Genomic DNA, 20,033 nt, shown 5'->3' with positions numbered 1-20,033 from the left:
ATTCTTTTAACTTCCTAAAATGTGTAAATGATCAATTCGACAACAGAAGGCATGTAATAGACACAACACATTTTTCAACAAAGTTTTAAACGTTGATTAATTTAGAGGGTTTTTTTTTTTTTTGCATGTCATATATGATTATATGAGTTGACTTTATAGGGTTAAACTGGTAGAAAAACTCTTTCAGACGACCCATAATTCTATGAACGATTCTCCAGTGACCTGAAAGACTAAGAATAGTAGACATGTCTGCTCTGTTTGAGTGATAAAGGGGTATCAAGAGATTTCTTACTCTCTCTCTATCTCTCTATGTCTTACAGGTCCATCATTTAAAGCCAGTAATCTGAAAGCAGAGAGGAAATTGGAATTTATGCCTACCAACCTTCATGTGCAGAGAATGAGGGTCCAGGATGAGTCTGGCTGCGGTTAGATATCTTTCATTCATTCTGTATTCTTATTTCATTAGTCACCCTGTTCCCCTTTTCTTTATTTCCCTCCATTTGAAAGGGTTTTGTCACTGCTCTATATTCTTGTTGGGCACTTTGGTGTATGTGCTCTTGACTGAGTCAATCCCAGCAGGCAGTAGGAGGTGTTATTCAGAGCACTTAGCACATGTAAATAGTCGCTCATACAGAAGTTTTCATACACTCAACACAAACACGCACTCAGACGATCACTGATGTTCTTTTAGATTTGCCCCCCCCCCCAGTCTTGCAATTACACTTCCCAAGCTATAGTGCTACATGAAAGAAACATTTCTGCCGCTGCTCATACAACATATATGAAACAGCCCCCATATATAACATACATGACTGTTCCCTGTAGCAGATCTGTACAGGTGGAGCTGGGGAAGGTGGAGCGTTTCTGAAACGAGCTCAACTGCTACAGCAAGCACTAGCCAAGTATTTGAATGTTGGCAGTCTCTTTCAAGAAAAGTCTGTTCACTCAGCAGCCATATTTGCAACACCTCTGGGCAGCTCATACAAGACCTAGTCCTATCTAAATAAATGGGGGAATCCTGAAATCTCAAAAACCGCTCCCTGAACTCGCAATTAAATTGCATATTTCAAATCGGCAACAAAAAAGCTTATTTTTCAGGCTAGACCAGCCAATGCACATGTGCAGTTATAGCACGCTTATGACTGCGCATGTGCATTGGCTTGTCTAGCCTCAGGTTTCTATTGGAACCAGAGCTTCTAACAGCTGCTGCAGTGATGCAATGACTTTACTAATCAGTGATTGGTTCTTTCATTTAGAAGTTGGGACTACTCTGCCATATTGTGCGTTGCAGTGTCTCCCGTTCATGAATATAGGAATGAACCGTCTTCATTTTTTCTATAGTCTTTGAAGTTGAGCAGCAAGCTCATTGGCTCATCAGCTGTGCCATGTTAATGATGATGAAATGATATCAGATTGAGTTAGAACCTATTGGCCTGCGCCATCTAGAGTTTCATGACAGAACTTTGTACATATTACAGTGCAGTTTCTCATGACTTTTTCGCATAATTATGACTTTTTATCTCACAGTACGACTGTATCTCACTTTTGACTTAATATTCAATTCAATGTCTTGTGACTTTTTTATGTATTTGTGACTGTTTATCTCATAATGTAACTTTACTTTGTATTTCACACTGCAACTATTTTACATATTTGCAAATGTATATCTCGTACGATGACTTTGTGCCTCCCAATTATGACTTTATATATTACAATGTGACCTCATTACTCACAATGTGACTTCTCATCACTTTTTTTTCCCCTCATAATTGCAATTTATCTCAGAATGCAACTTTTTCTTGTTATTCCAAATGTATGTTTTGAAGTGCAATCTCCCCATTGTGAATTTATGGCCCGGTTTCACAGACAGGGATTATCTTAAACCAGGATTAGGCCATAGTTCAATTAGGATTTTAAGGTAATTTTTATAGACATTCCTTAGAAAAAAAACATTACTGGTATGCATCTTGAGACAAAACAAGGGCACTGACATACTTCAAAATCAGTACAAGTTTCTTTGTTCAAACAGCTCAGACTTAAATTTTAGTCAGGGACTAGGCTTAAGACTTGTCTGTGAAACCGGGGGCAAATCTCTTAATGTGGCTTTATATTTCAAAACTTTATATCTGCGACTTTATTTCTTATTTTAAACTCTTTTATCATTTTTAACTCTGAGGGATGTCCAGATTAGTGTGAGATACATGTATGTTACACTGCTGATCTTCTTGTCAGTGTGCAGGGTCACTGGTATTCAGTTATTTTCAATTACTGACAATAAATACATATTAAGAACTAAGTTGTTCATTTTGTGACATGTATGTGTGTGTTTGTGCATCTAGATCACACCTACGATGTGGTTACGCTCGGGGCCCCTGCAGCTCACTGCCAGGGCTTCAAAAACGGTGGTTTGCGGAAACTATTACAGAAATTTGAGGAGGCAAAAAAAGTGTAAGTCACATTTGAAACTATCTAATTTTGAAAATATGCAAGATATGAGAGTGTACTGTACGTATGTGTTCACATGTACATGCATGTGTTGCATGTGAAGGAAGAGCTATCATGTGAATTAAGTTTGTGGTAATGACCTAAGTCACAGATGGCAGTTTAGATCCGTTTTGTTAAACAGCTGTCTGGTAGTTTCACTTAAGTAAATTTGATCTGTTTCCTTTTTTGTGTAATATGTTAACAGGAAATAAATTTGTGTGAGTTCATTCATTAAGGATAAAACTATTAAAAAAACCTTTAGGAACATTTAAAAATCGCACTAGTGATTTTCTAGCTAACTATTGTATTTATAACTGTACTGTACTTCTTGCCTGTTAATAATGTAGAATGTATATTCTACTTTCAAAGTCATTGCTCTCATTAGTGTTTGTCACCTTCTGGCCTGGGCTGCTTTTGGTTATGTGTTGGTTTGCTAGTGTTACATCAGTAGCAGTTTCCCTTTTAAGATACACTCTTAGTTTATTTTTCATAAGTTTTAATTGCATTTTTGCTTTCTAATCAGCATTTATGAGGAGGAATGGTGAGTTAGTTTGAACTTTTTGTGTTTGTTTGTTTGTTTTTTGTGCCATTTACTGCATGACATCTCTGATTTAAAACCTAGTGGGCTGCAGCATTATAACCAGAGCTCATCTAATGCATTTTGGGGTTGCCTTCAATGTTGTCTTAAAATTTGGAGGCAACATAATTAGATTGCCTATGTTCTGAAACAGGCTTTGAGCCGGATGAGCGCATATGATGCCTACAGTGCCTCTATGTTTTGAAACGGAACGATATTCATTATTCTGTGATTCCATCATCCCTTTTCTGTAGCCGCTACAAAAGAGTAATAGGAGTCTGTGTGTTTGAGTAAAAAGTCACATAATTGACTTTTGCTGAGCACACATATATATATATATATATATATATATATATATCTCTGTGCTTCTTGTTTAATCTTTTTTTTTTTTGTCATTTATAACCTCAGGTTGATTGTTACATTTCTAAGCTGTTGTACTGCAATAACTGGGGGAATCTCCTGTATAGATGTCTGGGTTGTACAGTAGTTAGTCCCTAAAACATATAAGCATATATAATTATGCATAAAGACAATTATGCATATATTTTAGGGTCATTTAATTTATTTATTTTTGCATAGTGACACGATATTCATAAAAATTAAACGAGTTTCTCATTAATTTAATTTAGAAAAATCTCATTCTCAGCATAAATTAAATTCAGTACCATTATATTTAATTAGCAACACTTTATTTTACAATTTAAGTAATATATGAAATATTTTACGGTTTACATTTATTTTTGACATGTTTTTTGCAGTGACTATCTCAGTGAAAAAAATAGGACTAAAAGTAATGGACCCTAAAAATAGAAGAAAAAAAAAAAATTCTTCATGCAAAATGCAATGTCTTGCATATCACGTTTAAAACGGAGGTGAAATATGACATGGTGCTTTACAGGTTCACTCAGCCTTATGTGTTTCCTGAAATTATACTGTCTGTTCAACGAAGATGTACAAACACACTCCACTGCACCTTTGTATTGTATAGAAGCACTTGGTGAAACAGATCTGCCATTTAAAGGACTGATGGCACAATTCTCCTGCAGCACAAATGACCCCGTTTGTTCATCCCTGAGCACCTTGTTCTCTTTGCTCTGAAAAATCAAGATTGAGGACCTGAAGTGTTTGGTACTTGTCAAAGTCTCTGGAGCATCACTGTCTGAATGAAATGCACAATCATTATCTGTCTGTTGTTGTGCACTAATGTAGTGAAGTGCAGGTGTGTTTATTGCTTGTATGGTGTGTTTAAGTAACCAAGCTCTCTCTGGTCTAGCAGCAGTGCTCTGTCCAGCTCCCAGTCCATCGTCTACATCCCTCAGGATATTGTCCGTGCCAAAGAGATCATCTCCCATATCAACACGCTCAAGACTCAGGTCAGCTACTACGCTGAGCGCCTGTCTCGTTCTGCTAAAGAACGCTCTGCTAACGGCATGGAGAGAACCCTCGCCATCCTAGCGGATAAGGTGGGTGTCAGAGTACTTTTTATCCATTTGATGATACAAATTAACACATTTAATTTTTCTAATTTGGACCCAGTATGGTCTGAAGCGGACATTATAAGCACTTTTTCTCTCTCACTTTCAGACACGGCAGCTGGTGATGGTGTGTGACTGTAAACTGCTGGCGTCTGCAGTGCAGGCCCTGAACGCAGCTAGACCCGAATACATTGCCTCTAAAAACTCACCCTCTGCTGACTCAGAGCAGGTGGTGCTGAGGAATGATCAGGACACACTACTGGCCAAATGGAGCGGGAGGAACAGTCGTGCATCCCTCCAAGTTGATTGGCATGAGGAAGAGTGGGTAAGAAAGCTTTAGAGGCCTATTAACAACAAATGTATTGTAACTAGTGCTGGGCAACGAGTAATCACGATTAATCACATCCAAAATAAAAGTTTTTGTGTACATAATTAAAAAAAAAAAAAAAGGGGAAGTGGTGTGTGGCCAAGTATGGTGACCCATACTCGGAATTTGTGCTCTGCATTTAACCCATCCAAGTGTACAGACAGTAGTGAACATACACCCGGAGCAGTGGGCTGTGGCACCCGGGGAGCAGTTGGGGGTTTGGTGCCTTGCTCAAATCCCTGCCGGACCTGAGACTCGAACCCACGACCTTTGGGTTACAAGTCCAACTCTCTATCCATTAGGCCACGACTACCCTTATGTGTGTGTACTGTGAGAAATTCACTATTTTATTTATATATTTAATATTCAGTTTCAATTAGTTAATATAAATTATTTGAATATAGATATATACATGTAAATATTTTAAATATATATACTGTATGTGTGTGTCTTTATATACATAATAAATATACACAATACACACATTTCATATAAAAAAACTTATTTTTTGGATGCGATTAATCACGATGAATCGTTGCCCAGCATTAATTATAACATAACAATTTAAAAGTGGGGTAAGTGATTTCTGGTAGCCAATGTTGATATTTGAAATCACCAAAACAAACACGCCCCTACTGCAAAAGGGTCTCGCCCCTATTTTGATAGCTCCGCTCCACACATACGTACGCATCCCAGGCAACGATTAGTTCTGTGAAACAAAGCAAAGCAATGTTACTCGCCTATCGAGATGAAACAAAGCAATCTCGGCATCCGATTGCAGGCCTTCCCGCTCCTTCAATTCTCTCCAGCACTGGAAAGCTGCTCCGATATTTACACGGGTCCTTGTAGCCTTATCATAACACCGTGTTTACACCAGATGCGAGCGGTGCGGTTCAGTGGGGCGCGACAAAATACTGTAGAACTCCTAATCAGTGATGCTGTCTATACTGGATGCCCACGACACGCCAAATCCCCGAAAGTAAACTGCTGCTGCGTTCTATTTATGACATATTGACACAAATTTCAAATGATTTTCAACGGTCACTTTGTCGCATCCAGTGTAGACAGACTTTAGCTGTTGCGGCGCGGCATCCGGTGTACACACGGTGTAAGCCTTCTTTTGTTCCACAGACGTTTTCCTCTTTTGTTTTTTATCCGCCATCTCTATCTTTCTGTTTGCTTGGCTCGGCTTATGTCCATCATGTGCACTCAACGCTCTCTCCTCGCATCATGAGTAGACACGCCCCTTACTGCTGATTGGCTACAAGTTTGTTTTGCTACTGGGTTTTCTATATGTACCCCACCTTTAAAGTAAACTATAAAATATATTTTAAATAAAGTGTAAAATATTTACAGACAATATTCACACTTTGTTGTTTCTAGATTTTCACCATTCTCAGACAGCAGTTTGGATGTATTATTAATTAATTAATTAAAATCTTTTGTAATCTGATTAGTTCAGATCTATAATTTATCTTGACACATCTATATACTACCATTCAAAAGTTTGATGTCAAAGTTTTTGAAAGAAGTTTCTTATGCTTGCCAAGCATTTATTTGATCAAACATACAGTAAAAAGAGTCATATTGTGAAATATTATTACTATTGTAAATAACTATTTTCTATTTTAGTATATTAAAGTGTAATTAATTCCTGTGATGGCAATTCCTGTCATTACTCCAGTCTTCAGTGTCACATGATCCTTCAGAAATCATTCTAATTTGCTGATTTGGTGTGGAAGAAACATTTCTTATTATTAGCAATCTTGAAAACCGTTTTACAGCTAAATATTTTGTGGATATCATATAAAAAATTTTTTTAGGATTCTTTAATGAATAAATCATTCAAAATTAATATTATTTCAAATATTTTTTTTTTTGTGTGACAATGTAAAAGTTTTACTGTCACATTTGGATTCAGGTTTCATTTGATCAGGTTTGCTCAATATTGCTTTTATTGAAACCCAGATGAAAATTGATAAAGAAAATACTCCCCAGAAATCCCTAAATTAACAATTTTTCCTAAAACAATAAACATTATTATTATTATTTAAAAAAATGCATGCTTTCACTGTCTTACACATAAAACACAGCAAAAACACAACTTTTACCATTTAACAATGTAAATAAAAGCCTAAATTAAATCATATAAAGTGATTGTGTCACTTCAGAAGACTTGGCTTAAACCGCTCGATTCAGATGGATTACTTTTACTGTGTTGTTATGAATTTTTTGAAGTGTTAAAATTTTGGGGGACCGAAATCTCTGAATGAGTGCATCATTTTGTTTAAAAATGTTTTCATCCATGTTTTTGTGCCCAAGAAGTGCACTTTGTACAAACAGTTTTTTTGTCACAGGAAAAGGTGTGGGGGAATGTTGATAAAAGTCTGGAGTGTATCATCCAGCGAGTGGACAAACTGCTGCAGAGGGATCGTTTGCACAGCAGCAGCTGTGAGGACATGTTCCAGACTGACCAACAAAGTGGCACCAGTAAGAAAGGTAATGGGAAAACAAAAGCCTTCTGGATCAACCCTGTCTGCATGGAGGAGCCTTCCTCGGTCCAACAACAGTCACCTTCACGATCATCATCTTCACCACCCGATCTGAACCCTGCATGCCCTGTTAATGCAGAAACGCATGCCTGTAGGTGCCTTTCACGGTTTTATTCACACCTTCTCTCTCTTTCTCTCTGTTATATTTTTAAGAACAGCATCGGGTTTATTTGGCAGAGTCTCATCAATTTCAAATGTTATATTTTTCTGCCTTTCTGCACTCTGCTTCACATGCACTCTGCTGCTTGTCCATTGTGTTTCTATAGTGGTACAGACACTAACAAATGTACATACTCATCTCTTCTTTCTTTTCTAGTTATTACACTTTTAGTCTCTGTTTTCATCTTCAAACAGGTTTGCATGCTGCCATAGCAACTAGCATTATATTACTTTTACTTGACTGGTTGTGGCTTGAAATTCTTCTCCCATTGTTTCTAATCCACCTCATCATCTGTATTTTCTACCTAGGTATCTGTTACGCATCATTGTGCATGTTGTCTGATTTGAGTCTAGTAGAATGTGTATATTTGTTTACTCTTTGCCAAAACAAAGCAATATGAATATATGGAAAAGCATACTGAATTCAAGTGAATTCCACAGTTTATGTTAATGAATGTGTGTTGACTCTGTGTGACTCTCTGTTGATGTGCCATGTCTCTGAAACATGTTTCTGGAACGTTGTGTTGTTTGACCCAGCATATTTGCCTACTGTGAACATGTGACCGGGTGCTCTCGTTTGATTGGCTGGCTGGCTAACAGGCTCACAGGCTGTCTGTCTGGTGCTGGATGTCTGTGCCAGTTAGTCACTTGGCAGTGCTGTGATTTTACAGTAGCCTTTTGCATTATATAATGACTATGAAATCATTAGCTTGTGTGTATGGTTGAAATCAACCAGGCAGCTGCGAATATTATTTACTTGCATATTGTATCTAGGCAAACCTATGCAGCATTTGAGTGGAAAAAACAGTAGTTGTTCTGTTTTAAAGTTGCTGTTGTCTTACATTGTGTTCAATGTCTATGTGTGTGCGCTATGCTAGTTGCACTCGCTAAGTTAACTGTTGCATGTTGCCTCATCCTCCATCCTCTAGATGGCAGCAGCAGGAGTGGAGAGGAGAGTTACCCAGGTAGGAGTCCCTTCCCCTCCCTCCTTAAGCTTGTGCGCTTTTGCTGAATTAGTGTTTACTTTTGTCACATCTGTTGTTGTTGTGCATCCTTGTTAATTGTGTTACTTGTAAACTTGTCATTGCTACTGTTTCCTGAACTCTGTCTGCCCATGTTTACTTTTAAAGTCCCTGTGAATTGGCTTGTTACCCCTGATGTGTTAAATTTTATTTAAACAGGAAGTCGGGGCATGACATCAAGTGTTTATCCCTTTTTTAAATGTCCTATATAATGTATACTAAAAAGTATACATTATATAGTATATTAAAAAATAATTCACTCTTACGGGAAGCATATTAGCAGTTCTAGAAATTTAATTGGAAAAATATCTCATCACCTTTTTAAGTCTGTATTCCTGAAAAAGATGGATTGTAAACGTTGTGCATATATCTCCTAAAATCCATTTTTGTTAATGTTTACTATTAAACTAGTATAGAGATGACCTTAAAGGGTTAGTTCACACAAAAAATTAAAATACAGTCATCAGTTACTCACCCTCATGGTCTTTAAAACCTAAATGCAGATACATAGAGCACATCAATTATGGCCAGGGGAAGCTCAAACCTCATTGGTTCTTCAAACTTGCACTCACGTAACTTCCTTGGTTCTCAGACATCACTCAAGCACATTTGAGCTTTGGTTTACAATTTATTTGTTCAGCATAAATTGCTTGATTCATATGGATTACTTTTACAATGTCTTTAATGAACTTAAAAGTTTAGTGTAATGGACTTTCAGTGAAAGGGCAGAAATCTTTCAGGTTTCATTTAAAAATATCTGCATTTGTGCTTTTAAAGATAAATGGAAGTCATTTTTAAGGTGAGTGGTCACAAACGATTTATTTTAGCTACATTTAATTTTTTTTAAATATGTTGAAAGTTAGTCAATTAAATTTGTTTATTTAAATGTAGAAATAAATTGATTGCAATTAAAAACATTTAGTAAATTCAGTGAATAATTTTTTTCAGTGATGAGGGTGAATGATGACAATTTAAATCTTTGGGCTAATAAACAGACTAAAAGTAACAAACCTTAAATTTTGATTTCATGGGGGTCTTTTAAAGTGAAACATGAGAATTTAAAGAAACATGTAAATATTTGATGTTTAATAAAGATATTAGCAGCAGATTTTTTTTGTGTGTCAGGTGAGTGGAGCGAGGCTCTGTATCCCCTCTTGACGACCCTAACGGAGTGTGTGGCCATGATGAGCGACAAAGCCAAGAAGTCGATGGTTTTCTTGCTCATGCAAGACAGCGCACCCACCATCGCAATGGACCTCAACCTGCAGTACCGCCGAGACGTGGTCTTCTGCCAGACAGTTAGTTCTCAAACACACACATTAGTGAACACCTCCATAACCTTAAAGGATTAGTTCACCCTTAAAAATAATTTACTCGACCTCACGTCTTTCCAAGCCTAGAAGACTTAGGTTCATCTTCAAAACACAAATTAAGATATTTTTCAATAAAACTTGAGCGAGAGATGTCGGTCACTGAAACGAAAGCCAATTCAAAAAGACTAAAAATAAATTGATATTAATCGAGCGGTTTAATTCAAGTCTTTTGAAAATAAACAATTGTTTTATATGATGAACAGATTTAATTTATTTACATCTAAAAACATTAAGCACATCACAGAGCACATCAAATATGGTAAACGGCAGCTTGACGCACAAGAACAAACCTCATTAGCAAGCAAGTTTGAGCTTCTTTTTACCATATTACCATATTCCAAAGCATTACGGGTTTGGAACGAGATGAGGAGGAACTGGGTTTGGAATGTCATAATGTTTTTGGGTGAACTGTTCCTCTACACCTGTTTTTCTCTGACTAATGTCTTGCTCTGTATTTTTCTGTCTTTTTGCCTCTCTCAAGCTCACAGCTCTAATTTGTGGCTTCATCATCAAACTGAGAAACTGTCTCCGTGACGACGGTTTCCTGAGACAGCTTTACACCATCGGTCTGCTCGCTCAGTTCGAGTGCCTATTAAGTACTTATGGTAAACACACACTTACACACATGCTACAGTGTGGTCATACTTTGAACCTGGATACACAGTGACCACTGATTCACTTGTGTTATGTAAACTCATTTAGAACACAATTCTTATTCATTATTTCTATGTGAGTGAAGCGCTCTGTTTTGGTAACATGTTACACTGGCTACTGTGTATGTTTTACAGGAGAGGAGTTAGCCATGTTAGAGGACATGAACATCGGAATAATGGATCTTCGGAACGTGACGTTCAAGGTGACACAGGCCATCTCTACCTCTTCCCCCGACATGCTGCCAGTGATCACCGGAAATAGAGACGGGTTCAACGTTCGAATCCCGCTCCCGGGAAGCATGTTTGATGCATTGCCAAGGGAGATCCAGAACGGCATGCTGCTGCGGGTACAGCCGGTGCTGTTCAACGTGGGCATCAACGAGCAGCAAACGCTCGCAGAGAAGTGAGTCCTGATTATGTAAAACACCCCTCAAGAGTGCTTGCATAACATCAACAAATAACATTATATCATAATTGTTTGATTTATCTGATCTCTTTTTCAGTTTGTCATACATTTGTGTTCATATTGAAGATATCTAAAGGGAAAATCAAAATGTTTGTGTCGTAGGTTTGGAGACACGTCACTTCAGGAGCTCATCAATGTGGAGAGCCTGGCACGTCTTAGCTCTTACTACCAGCAGTTCAAAGAGGTTTTACCTGACGACTGTAAGTCATCACTCTTCTCTTATGTTTTTTTCCTCTCTGCATAACAAAAATAAATTTGAATTATAAGTCACTCTGGTTTTAATTTTGGCAGGTCTTCCTCACTCTCGCAGTCAGACGTGTCTCCCAGAGCTGTTGCGGTTCCTTGGTCAAAATGTTCATGCTAGGAAAAATAAAAATGTAGACATCTTGTGGCAGGCTGCAGAGGTAACAGTTCTTCTACTACTAAATTATATTCAAATAATTGCATTGTTTTCATTTAAAACTATTCTCATTAAAAAAACAAAGAAAAGTTTAATCACCCATAGTTTTCATGTCCGAAATTAAATAGAATAAAATTCATGTTTGAGTGCAAAAACATCTCATTTGGTTCATCTCATTTGTACTGACACCTCTGAAAATAGAAATATTAAATGTTTATGTTGTGAGGTTTCCTTTTTCACTCCATTTTAATCACAGCAGTTCTCTTTATCACACAATTATTTTATAGTTATTAGAGAAAAAAAAGAAACTGCAAACCTATGTAAAACCCTGAAAGAAAAAATCTTCGTTTCTGGTAATCCAATAGACGTCAACATTTTACAAAATGTAATTTGCATTGATGCATTTTGCTGCAGTCTTATGCACATTCAGTAGGCATATTGCTTGTTCAGGTTGGCTGATCACATTCAGTAATTTTGCATGTTTAGTTATAATTAAGCTACATTGGGTTTTTTGTGGAGTCGAGCTACAGTGTCTTAAAAATACACATCGCACGTCACCTCTGTCTTTTGACAAAAGCGCACAACATTGAGGCCAGTTGTAGTCTGATAATATCCGTCGGTTTACATGACATTTATAAAAAATAAGTTAAGTGCTAAAATCATAAAATATTAGGAGACAGGATACAGAGTTTGCATCTGAAGGCCTTTAAGGGGTTCTAGTGCCATTTTCAAAAGATACTTGAATGCTGAACTGGAGTAAATGTGAATATGCGGTAGGCTGTAATGCAGTATTTGTGCTCCTTCACTCAGATTTGTCGGCGACTAAATGGAGTACGTTTTACCAGCTGTAAAAGTGCCAAGGACCGCACTGCTATGTCAGTGACTTTGGAGCAGTGTCTGATCCTGCAGCACGAGCATGGCATGGCCCCGCAGGTCTTCACCCAGGCTCTCGACTGCATGCGCAGGTAAGACTCCTGAACAACTGCCTGCACTTGATTTCATAAGCATCGCACGCTTTGGGGATGTGCCTTTCTTTTTCTTTTTCTTCCTTCCTCTTTCTCTCTGAAGGATCCCCTCCAGTGCATCATCCCTCATTGCTTGTAGCTTCTTGGTGTTTTCAGTAACACTTTTCTGTCTTTATTGCTCTGTGGCTTATGTGGCCTAATATGTTCATTGCTTTTATATTTACTCACTTGTTTAGGGTGTTTGTTCCTTCCCACTCCACCCTTCCATCTTTCAACCCTTCTCTCCACGCTCTACGAGAGGCGTAAACACAAATAAATTGCTCCTGTAGAGTGTGAGGAAACTGCTGAAACTTTGAATCTGCTGATTTGTTTGGCTGTGTGCTTGCCAGATGTTCTGTGCTTATAAATAAGGGTATAAAATTGTCAGTTTTGTCACATAGTCTCCTCTTGTCTCCTGTGCATTCTAAGGACAGATGTAAACAAACATGTAGTTACATTTGTACAGAAAACTGCTTATCTGTCCTGTTGAAGCTGATGAAAGAGACAAGATGAGTACAGGAAGGTTTTGCTGCTATTTTATATAGTCTCAGTAAATACTCAATGGTAACACTTTACAATAAGGTTTAATTCATTTAGATTTGTTAATGCATTGGGTGTCATGAACTAGCAATGCACAGTTTACAGCATATATTCTTCTAGATAATGTTAACTTCGACATACACCACTGTTTGGTTAGTAAGGGTTCCTTTTTTTGAAAGAAATTAATACTTTTATTAAGCAAGGACACATTCAGATGATTAAAAGTGACAGTAAAGACATTTATGATGTAAAAGGTTAAATGGTTTCCACAAAAATATCAATCAGCACAACTCTTTTCAACACTTACAATAATAAGAAATCACCAAATCAGAATATTTGAATAATTTCTAAAGGATCATTTGACTCTAAAGACTGGAGTAATCGATGCTGAAAATATATTTATTAAAAAAATGTAATAAAATTTCACAATATTACTGTTTTACTGTATGTTTATTTACATAAATGCAGCCTTGGTGAGAATAAGAGACTATAAAAAACAATAAAAAAGTGTTACTGACCCAAAACTTTTGAATGATAGTCTATACAGTACATTTTGATTTTGATAAATGTATTCAAGCAAAGTAAAGAATATTGAATTTATACATGGAAAACCCTAAAAAAAATTACCTTACCTAAAATAAATGCTGTAAAAAAAATTCTTCATTGTTAGTTCAATATCAAATTCATTAACTAAGGTTAATAAATTGGAAGTTAAGGTAAATATTTACCCACAATGCACTGTGCATGACCTGCCACTGTGCTGTGCTGCTGTCCCCTGTGTGCGTATGAGGCCGAGTGACTTGAAATGAATAATCTCAAAGAAAGCCAGCAGTCTATCTGTACCTAAAAATGCACTCTCCTTCACAAGCCTGGATACAAAACAGATGGATGCTGAGACACTGTACACAAGATTGTTTTTATGTTCGCAGTTGGTTTGTTATGATGGCTCTGTTGGCCTGTTGCATGCTGGGAGGACGCAGCACGCTTGATTTGCATGGCAGCATCAGCTCTTCATGCGCCCCCTTCTGCCAACATGGAGAACCCCTCTCTTTAACTTTCTTTACTTTAAACGGCAGAGATGCAGAACATCACTCTTAATTTTCTCTTTCTTTATTCTCTCTCCTTCCCTTCTCTGTGTCTGTATTTCTTTTCCTAATTCACATTGTCTGTTTTATGTCTTTTGGATTTACGTTTGTTTGCATCCACATCTGACGGATGGATTCGACTCGGCACCTTTTCATCGTGTCTGCAATTAATTTGTCGTCTCATTTTTACTTTACATTCATGTTGGAACCACTCCAATATCACGTCACCACATCCTGTGCATGTCGCCCCGTTCTGTTTGTCCTCTCTGGCCCTTGCTGCCGCTTCCCCGTCCCTGCCCCTCTCTGCAGCATTGGGACCAGGGAGGGGGTAACTCAGAAGAACCTGAGCGGCTTATTGCCTGTACGTGACTTCAGGCTGGACCCCAGTCTGCTCTACTCTCTGCCCCTTCTGGCCCTGAGCCCAAACCTGCTCATCGTCTGGGTGTTCCTCAGCATAGCCTACCTGCTGGCCAAACTCCGCTGCAGCTGAGCCTGAGACCCCCTTTTCCATTTTTCTTTCTCTCTGTCCCTCGCTCCGGCTATCTCAGCACTTCCTTTCTCTGTTTTTCTGTTTCTTTCTCCTCTTGAGTGAGGAGCTGTGTGCAGACAATGCAGAATTCTTTCTGGTTGATTCAGCTCTTCTTGCTAACAGCCAATCTAAAGGTCTTGGTGTTCATTTCTGCCTTACCTCTCTCTCTCTCTCTCTCGCTCTCTTTCTATCATGGATAGAGTAATCATGGATGAGAAAAGTAATCATGGATGAGAAAAGTTTGTACAATAATTTGTGACATATAACAAATATTCTGATTATTTTAGAGGGTTCATTTAAAATGGATATTGATATATATTTAAAGATTTAACATTGAATTTATTTATTCAATACTAATTATTCTTATAATATTGAACTGTTTTATTTGTGTTATTATAACAAACTATTTTTAGGCACATGCATATTTGTGCTAGTGGTCAATTCAATATGTATATAATAGAGTGCATTAGTTGCCACACACTTTTTCAGCGGCGTTTTTTCCGGAAGGTTTTTTTTTCCCACTTTTTTTTTTCCCATAGGGATTTTCAAAAAATAAGCCATGTAAAATGCCAAGCAGCTACAAAGTGAATCACAACATCATGAAAAAGTAATCAAAATTGGACAAAAGAGTTTTGTTGTTTATTGTTTATTTTGACAGCATAGCAAATCAATTATATAATTTGCAGTGCTTTATGGGATCGGGCGTTCAACAAAAGTATATACCATTCGATCTCAACTCATTCTGTCTTTAAGAGTTCATAAGTCATCTTTAAAAATGAATTTCCCTATGGAGAAAATGAACAGATTTTTACTTCCGGAACCCGACTGTTGCACTCTATAATGAGAGATTGTTATTCTGTAACAGTATCATGGAATTTTCCAGTGATTTTTGTGGTCGATTTTGTTGTGTCTTCCATGTGTTTCTATCTAAATGCAAAGATAAGGCCTGGCCAAAGCTAATCTCACCTATCATCACACTTGCTTTAAAAATGTATTGCACTTTAGGGTATTAAGTTTGTCCATGTCTTCCCATGTTTGGCTGGAAGAACACATGTTGCTCTTTTACCAAGATTGGTCTGCACTAACCTATTTGCAGCCTTTCCAATGAGCCCATTAAATTTGGCCAAATAAGATTGTATTTTAAGTCAGGGAAATCTAAATATGCACTTGAGAATTGATTTTCATCAAGATTTTGTTTAACGTCTTTAAGGATGTTTTCACTGTCAGCTGACAGGAGGTACATAACAAGGATTAATAGGTATTTTGTGTAAAGGAATGTTCCAGGTTTAGCAATGTTCTCGTCTCTCAATTTGTAAAAACAAACCTTATTTACATTAATGCACTAAAGTCTAACATCGAAATACACAATTTTGAAAAACAACCATGTACAGCTTGTTGTATTATTGTAAGTGTATTATTGTAAATTTGTTTCTTTTCTCAAATTGAGACGGAAATGACATGCTAGATGGTGTTTTTTGTCAAATCTGGAACAGTCTCTTAAGATGTATCTGTTTAGATGACAATAGCGTCCACGTGTTGCTTTTAGTAAAGACACTTATGCAGTAACGATGAATAGAATGTATGTTGTTTTACCAAATCTAATCACTCTGTTTCCTAATCATGACATGCAGGCTGCAAATCATCAGATTTCTTCCCTTCTTTATGTGTAAATGATATATTTTATATGTAAAAGTTTACCATGAGAGAATTTAGCAGAACTCCCTTTGTGCTTCCCTTTGTGCCAAATTAGAAATGGCCTCTCTGTGCTTTGTAAAATGTGTCTGGCCACATGCCACGGCCAGTACATCTGCTGTTTACAAGTTAGCACTGCTTGAGCTTACATGCTCTAAAGAGCTGCCCATTGCAAGAACTTTATATATTAAAAATAACTTTCACCAGGCTTCAGAATAGTGTGCATTTCATCTGACCTAATAAAGAAACTGACTGTCCCAAAATATCTCCATTTGAGATGCTGAAGGGGTTCATTTATAATGATGCTGTGGCTCTGTGAGTCTATTTTTGCTTTGTTTGCTTAAACTTCCAGATTTTTCCATGTTTGTTTTAAATAATTTTGGATAATATTTTGAGCTGATTATGTCTTATGTTGTTAAGTTGGAGAAAGGTTTTGGTTTCATAGGTTATAGACAGGGACAGTCTAAGATATTGCCGACGGTTTGGCTGAATATCATTGGTAGGTTTTAACGAATAGAATTTAAGGATAGGTCTCAGTTTAGTTTTGATCGTTTTAAAGTTTGTTCATTGGTTTTAGGTAGGGCTGCATGATTATAAATTGTTGATTGTTTCCCATGATATTGTAATATCAATTATGAATTTAATTGATAAAATGTATATTAAAACACACCTGCAAGTTATTGCAAACAATGACTGATTCGCACAGCATACATGTTTGTGAATGGTTACAATGTTCAACCGAATAAATATAGCATTCTAAATAGAATGCTGCACTAGATGTTTTTCTTGATTAATCTTGGCAGTCATAATAATCAAACGTTTTTGGAAACATTTTGCAGCCATAGTTTTAGAGATAGGTTGTAGATTTGAATTGATGGACTACGTTGTTGAATGCTTTTGGAAATAAAAAAGTATCTTGGATTAGGGAATAGTTTTGTGGACTCGTTAGGTTTGCTTGAATAATGAATGTGCTCAGAACCAGCTCTTTTGTTTTTATTGAGCTTTCATTCTCTGAGAATCATCCTAATATATGCAGAGTTGTTTTTATGCTTCTTACAACATATGGAAATTATTTCAATATTTTTTTTAAACAGTATTTGAAAATAACTGTATACTCAAATATCACAAATAAATTCCTTCGCTCTACCTCGTTTTACTAAAGCGTGTGAATTGAGCATCATGCTCTTTTAGTCGCAAACTAAAAAGGTCTCTTGCAAGTAACATTTTGATTTTGGAATTCACTAGAATAAAAAAAAATCTAATTTCTGTAGTGGAATTTAAAAAGAGATATTTAGTAGAGTGTTCAAGCTGCTCTTTTCAGTAACATTTTTTTGAGCTTGATAGCCTCTGCTTCTGTTCCGATCCACTTTCACTGTATGAAGCAGCTTGAACATTATTTAGAATTTCTCCTTTTGTGTTCTTTTGGAAGAAAGTCAGTCATACGGGTTCGAAACAACATGAGAAGGACACATTGCACTGAAGTTGAATTTCTAACTGGTCAGTTTGGTAGACAAAGGCCTACACCTGAGTAAATCGTACCAAACCATGCTAACTGACTCACTAAAGAAGTTTATATGAATTGCTTTATTGTTATTATATTAATATTTCTAATATATTTATGTGTAAGCACATTTTTGAAAGAATATATTTATTTGTATAAAACATTAAGTTCAGTTCTAAATCAGAATTTTTGGAATCCCAATAAGAAGGACATGTGCAATAGTTGGCCTGATCAAATGTAATTATTTGCCATACCCTAATACACAACCGATGTAGCCTGCTGATCTTATTTATTTTCATTTCTGTCAAATTTGCTTCAGAGCATTAACTGCCTGTGTGCTACCTAAAAAAACATTAGCATTTTCAACTTATGTTAACTGTATTGTGACGTGGTTTGTTTGTTTATTCGCTTTCGCCACCCTCATTCTGTGTTCACCTATAATACTCACGCTCTTAACACTGCTGAGATGTCTGCTGCCATCTTCTGTGGCTGTGCTAATTTTTGCTTGTGATTTTTCTAAACATTGCTTCATGTTCTGTTTGTTTTCATACACTCAATCCCGCCCCTTTCCCCTACCAGTGAAGGCTGCCGCCGTGAGAATACCATGAAGAACGTTGGATGTCGCAAGTATGCCTTTAACTGTCTGCAGCTGAAGGCCTTTCCTAAACATTACAGACCTCCCGATGGCACTTTCGGAAAAGTGGATACTTGACGAGATGACTCTTGTTTAGCTATAATACAGTAGGATCATTAATTATGATGTGACACATGTCCTGAACATTAGAAATCGGAGCTTTCTTCAAGCTAAGCTACAGTAAATCCGCTCCATGCATAGGCTATTTCAATTTGCACCGATAGTTATTGAACATTTACATTTCAAGTGTGAGTTTGAAGTGAAAATGCTGACTGCATTGATTTGTATTAGTAGCAAAAGACTGCACACTTGATCAGTTCTCTTTCATAAGCTCAATATCACTGCACATACACGTAATGCTGTATTATGGCTCTCTGTAGTGCACAATGAAGGGTTTAGTCATTTTCGCTATATATATATATATATATATATATATATATATATATATATATATATATATATATATATATATATTGGAATCCTGGCCCTTTATAATGCATAGTGGAGAGTTTAGACATTTATGCTGTATTTCATGTTGTATTCTTGACTATCAATAGCAAACTGTAGTGCGTTTAGTTTAAGCAACACCTACTGCAGTATTACAGTAATCAGTGTGATGGCTTAAGAGTTGTCACATGACTCTTCTTGCCTTGTTTATTCCTCTCGTGTGTGTACATTGAGGCTCCACCATTTTCAAATGGTCACTTCCCATTCTCCCATAGACCAGCAGAAGAATTGTTGGGAAACAAACCAGGCCTTTTTTAGGTTAGCATTGTGTGTTTTATTAATTTTTTTTAAACCTCATACATTCAGACTGATCATGCATGGTCCATCCTCTCAGTTGCTTTAACTCTGAGGTCGTCCTTTATGAAAACAATGCCCTCTTCAAGTAAAAAGAATGCACTTCTGGATCGTTTCTTCTATGGACCAGCGAAGCGATGCGAGATCAGTGTATCACTGTGTTCAGCTGGCAGCAACGACTCATAGATGATCCTGTCTTTTTGTGCTGTACTCCTTTTAATAAGAGGTACATTCAGAAATATAATATAGATTCATGGAGACAGTACAGTACAGTGCTAAGCACCTGTGAAATTGACTGTGAAATGTGAATCTATTACAGTTGTGCAAATTATTTGTTTTATTAAAAGTTTTGTCGTGCATATCACTGTTGTCATTTCTTGTTTTTGACACTGATGTTGTTTCAGTTATTGTATGTTTATACACCGTTATTTAAGAGAGATGCTCACAGATTTTTTGGATTGCTCTTGATTTGTATTTATTTCTTTTTATGGTAATGACCTTATATCTTTTATGATGCCCTCTTCGATATATTATGTCTGTCTAGAACAGAGTTCTGCTGTATTAAAATGCTGTCATCAATATCTGATGCCATTAAAGAGAGAATATAAGACCAGTGACATCTGTTGTGTACTTCTTATCGTGATAAAGCATGTCTTTTTCTGTCTCTGTGCTTCTTGGGATCTAAAACATGGTTAAATATCGACTATAAGCAATGCATT

The 20,033-nt window shown here is 36.8% G+C and overlaps 1 protein-coding gene across 1 annotated transcript in view; it reads left to right on the top strand.

Moving 5' to 3' along the window:
* LOC306845408 (inositol polyphosphate-4-phosphatase type I A-like) overlaps positions 1-19,924 on the top strand; it is a 44,190-nt gene extending 24,266 nt beyond the window's left edge. The window contains exons 11-23 of the mRNA XM_079378186.1: positions 321-425; positions 2,340-2,448; positions 4,338-4,524; positions 4,646-4,861; positions 7,261-7,546; positions 8,544-8,579; positions 9,762-9,934; positions 10,491-10,614; positions 10,798-11,065; positions 11,231-11,328; positions 11,420-11,532; positions 12,339-12,493; positions 18,459-19,924. Coding sequence (XP_079234312.1) covers positions 321-425; positions 2,340-2,448; positions 4,338-4,524; positions 4,646-4,861; positions 7,261-7,546; positions 8,544-8,579; positions 9,762-9,934; positions 10,491-10,614; positions 10,798-11,065; positions 11,231-11,328; positions 11,420-11,532; positions 12,339-12,493; positions 18,459-18,591 — 2,003 coding nt within the window. The 3' untranslated portion in view covers positions 18,592-19,924. The remainder of the gene's footprint in view (positions 1-320; positions 426-2,339; positions 2,449-4,337; positions 4,525-4,645; positions 4,862-7,260; positions 7,547-8,543; positions 8,580-9,761; positions 9,935-10,490; positions 10,615-10,797; positions 11,066-11,230; positions 11,329-11,419; positions 11,533-12,338; positions 12,494-18,458) is intronic.
* Positions 19,925-20,033: the final 109 nt, after the last annotated feature.

This window comes from Barbus barbus (assembly GCF_936440315.1).
Source record: "Barbus barbus genome assembly, chromosome: 25".
NCBI classification, from domain to species: domain Eukaryota; kingdom Metazoa; phylum Chordata; class Actinopteri; order Cypriniformes; family Cyprinidae; genus Barbus; species Barbus barbus.
The sequence above is the reverse complement of the archived record's forward strand: the minus strand, read 5'-3'. Positions and strand labels throughout refer to the sequence as shown.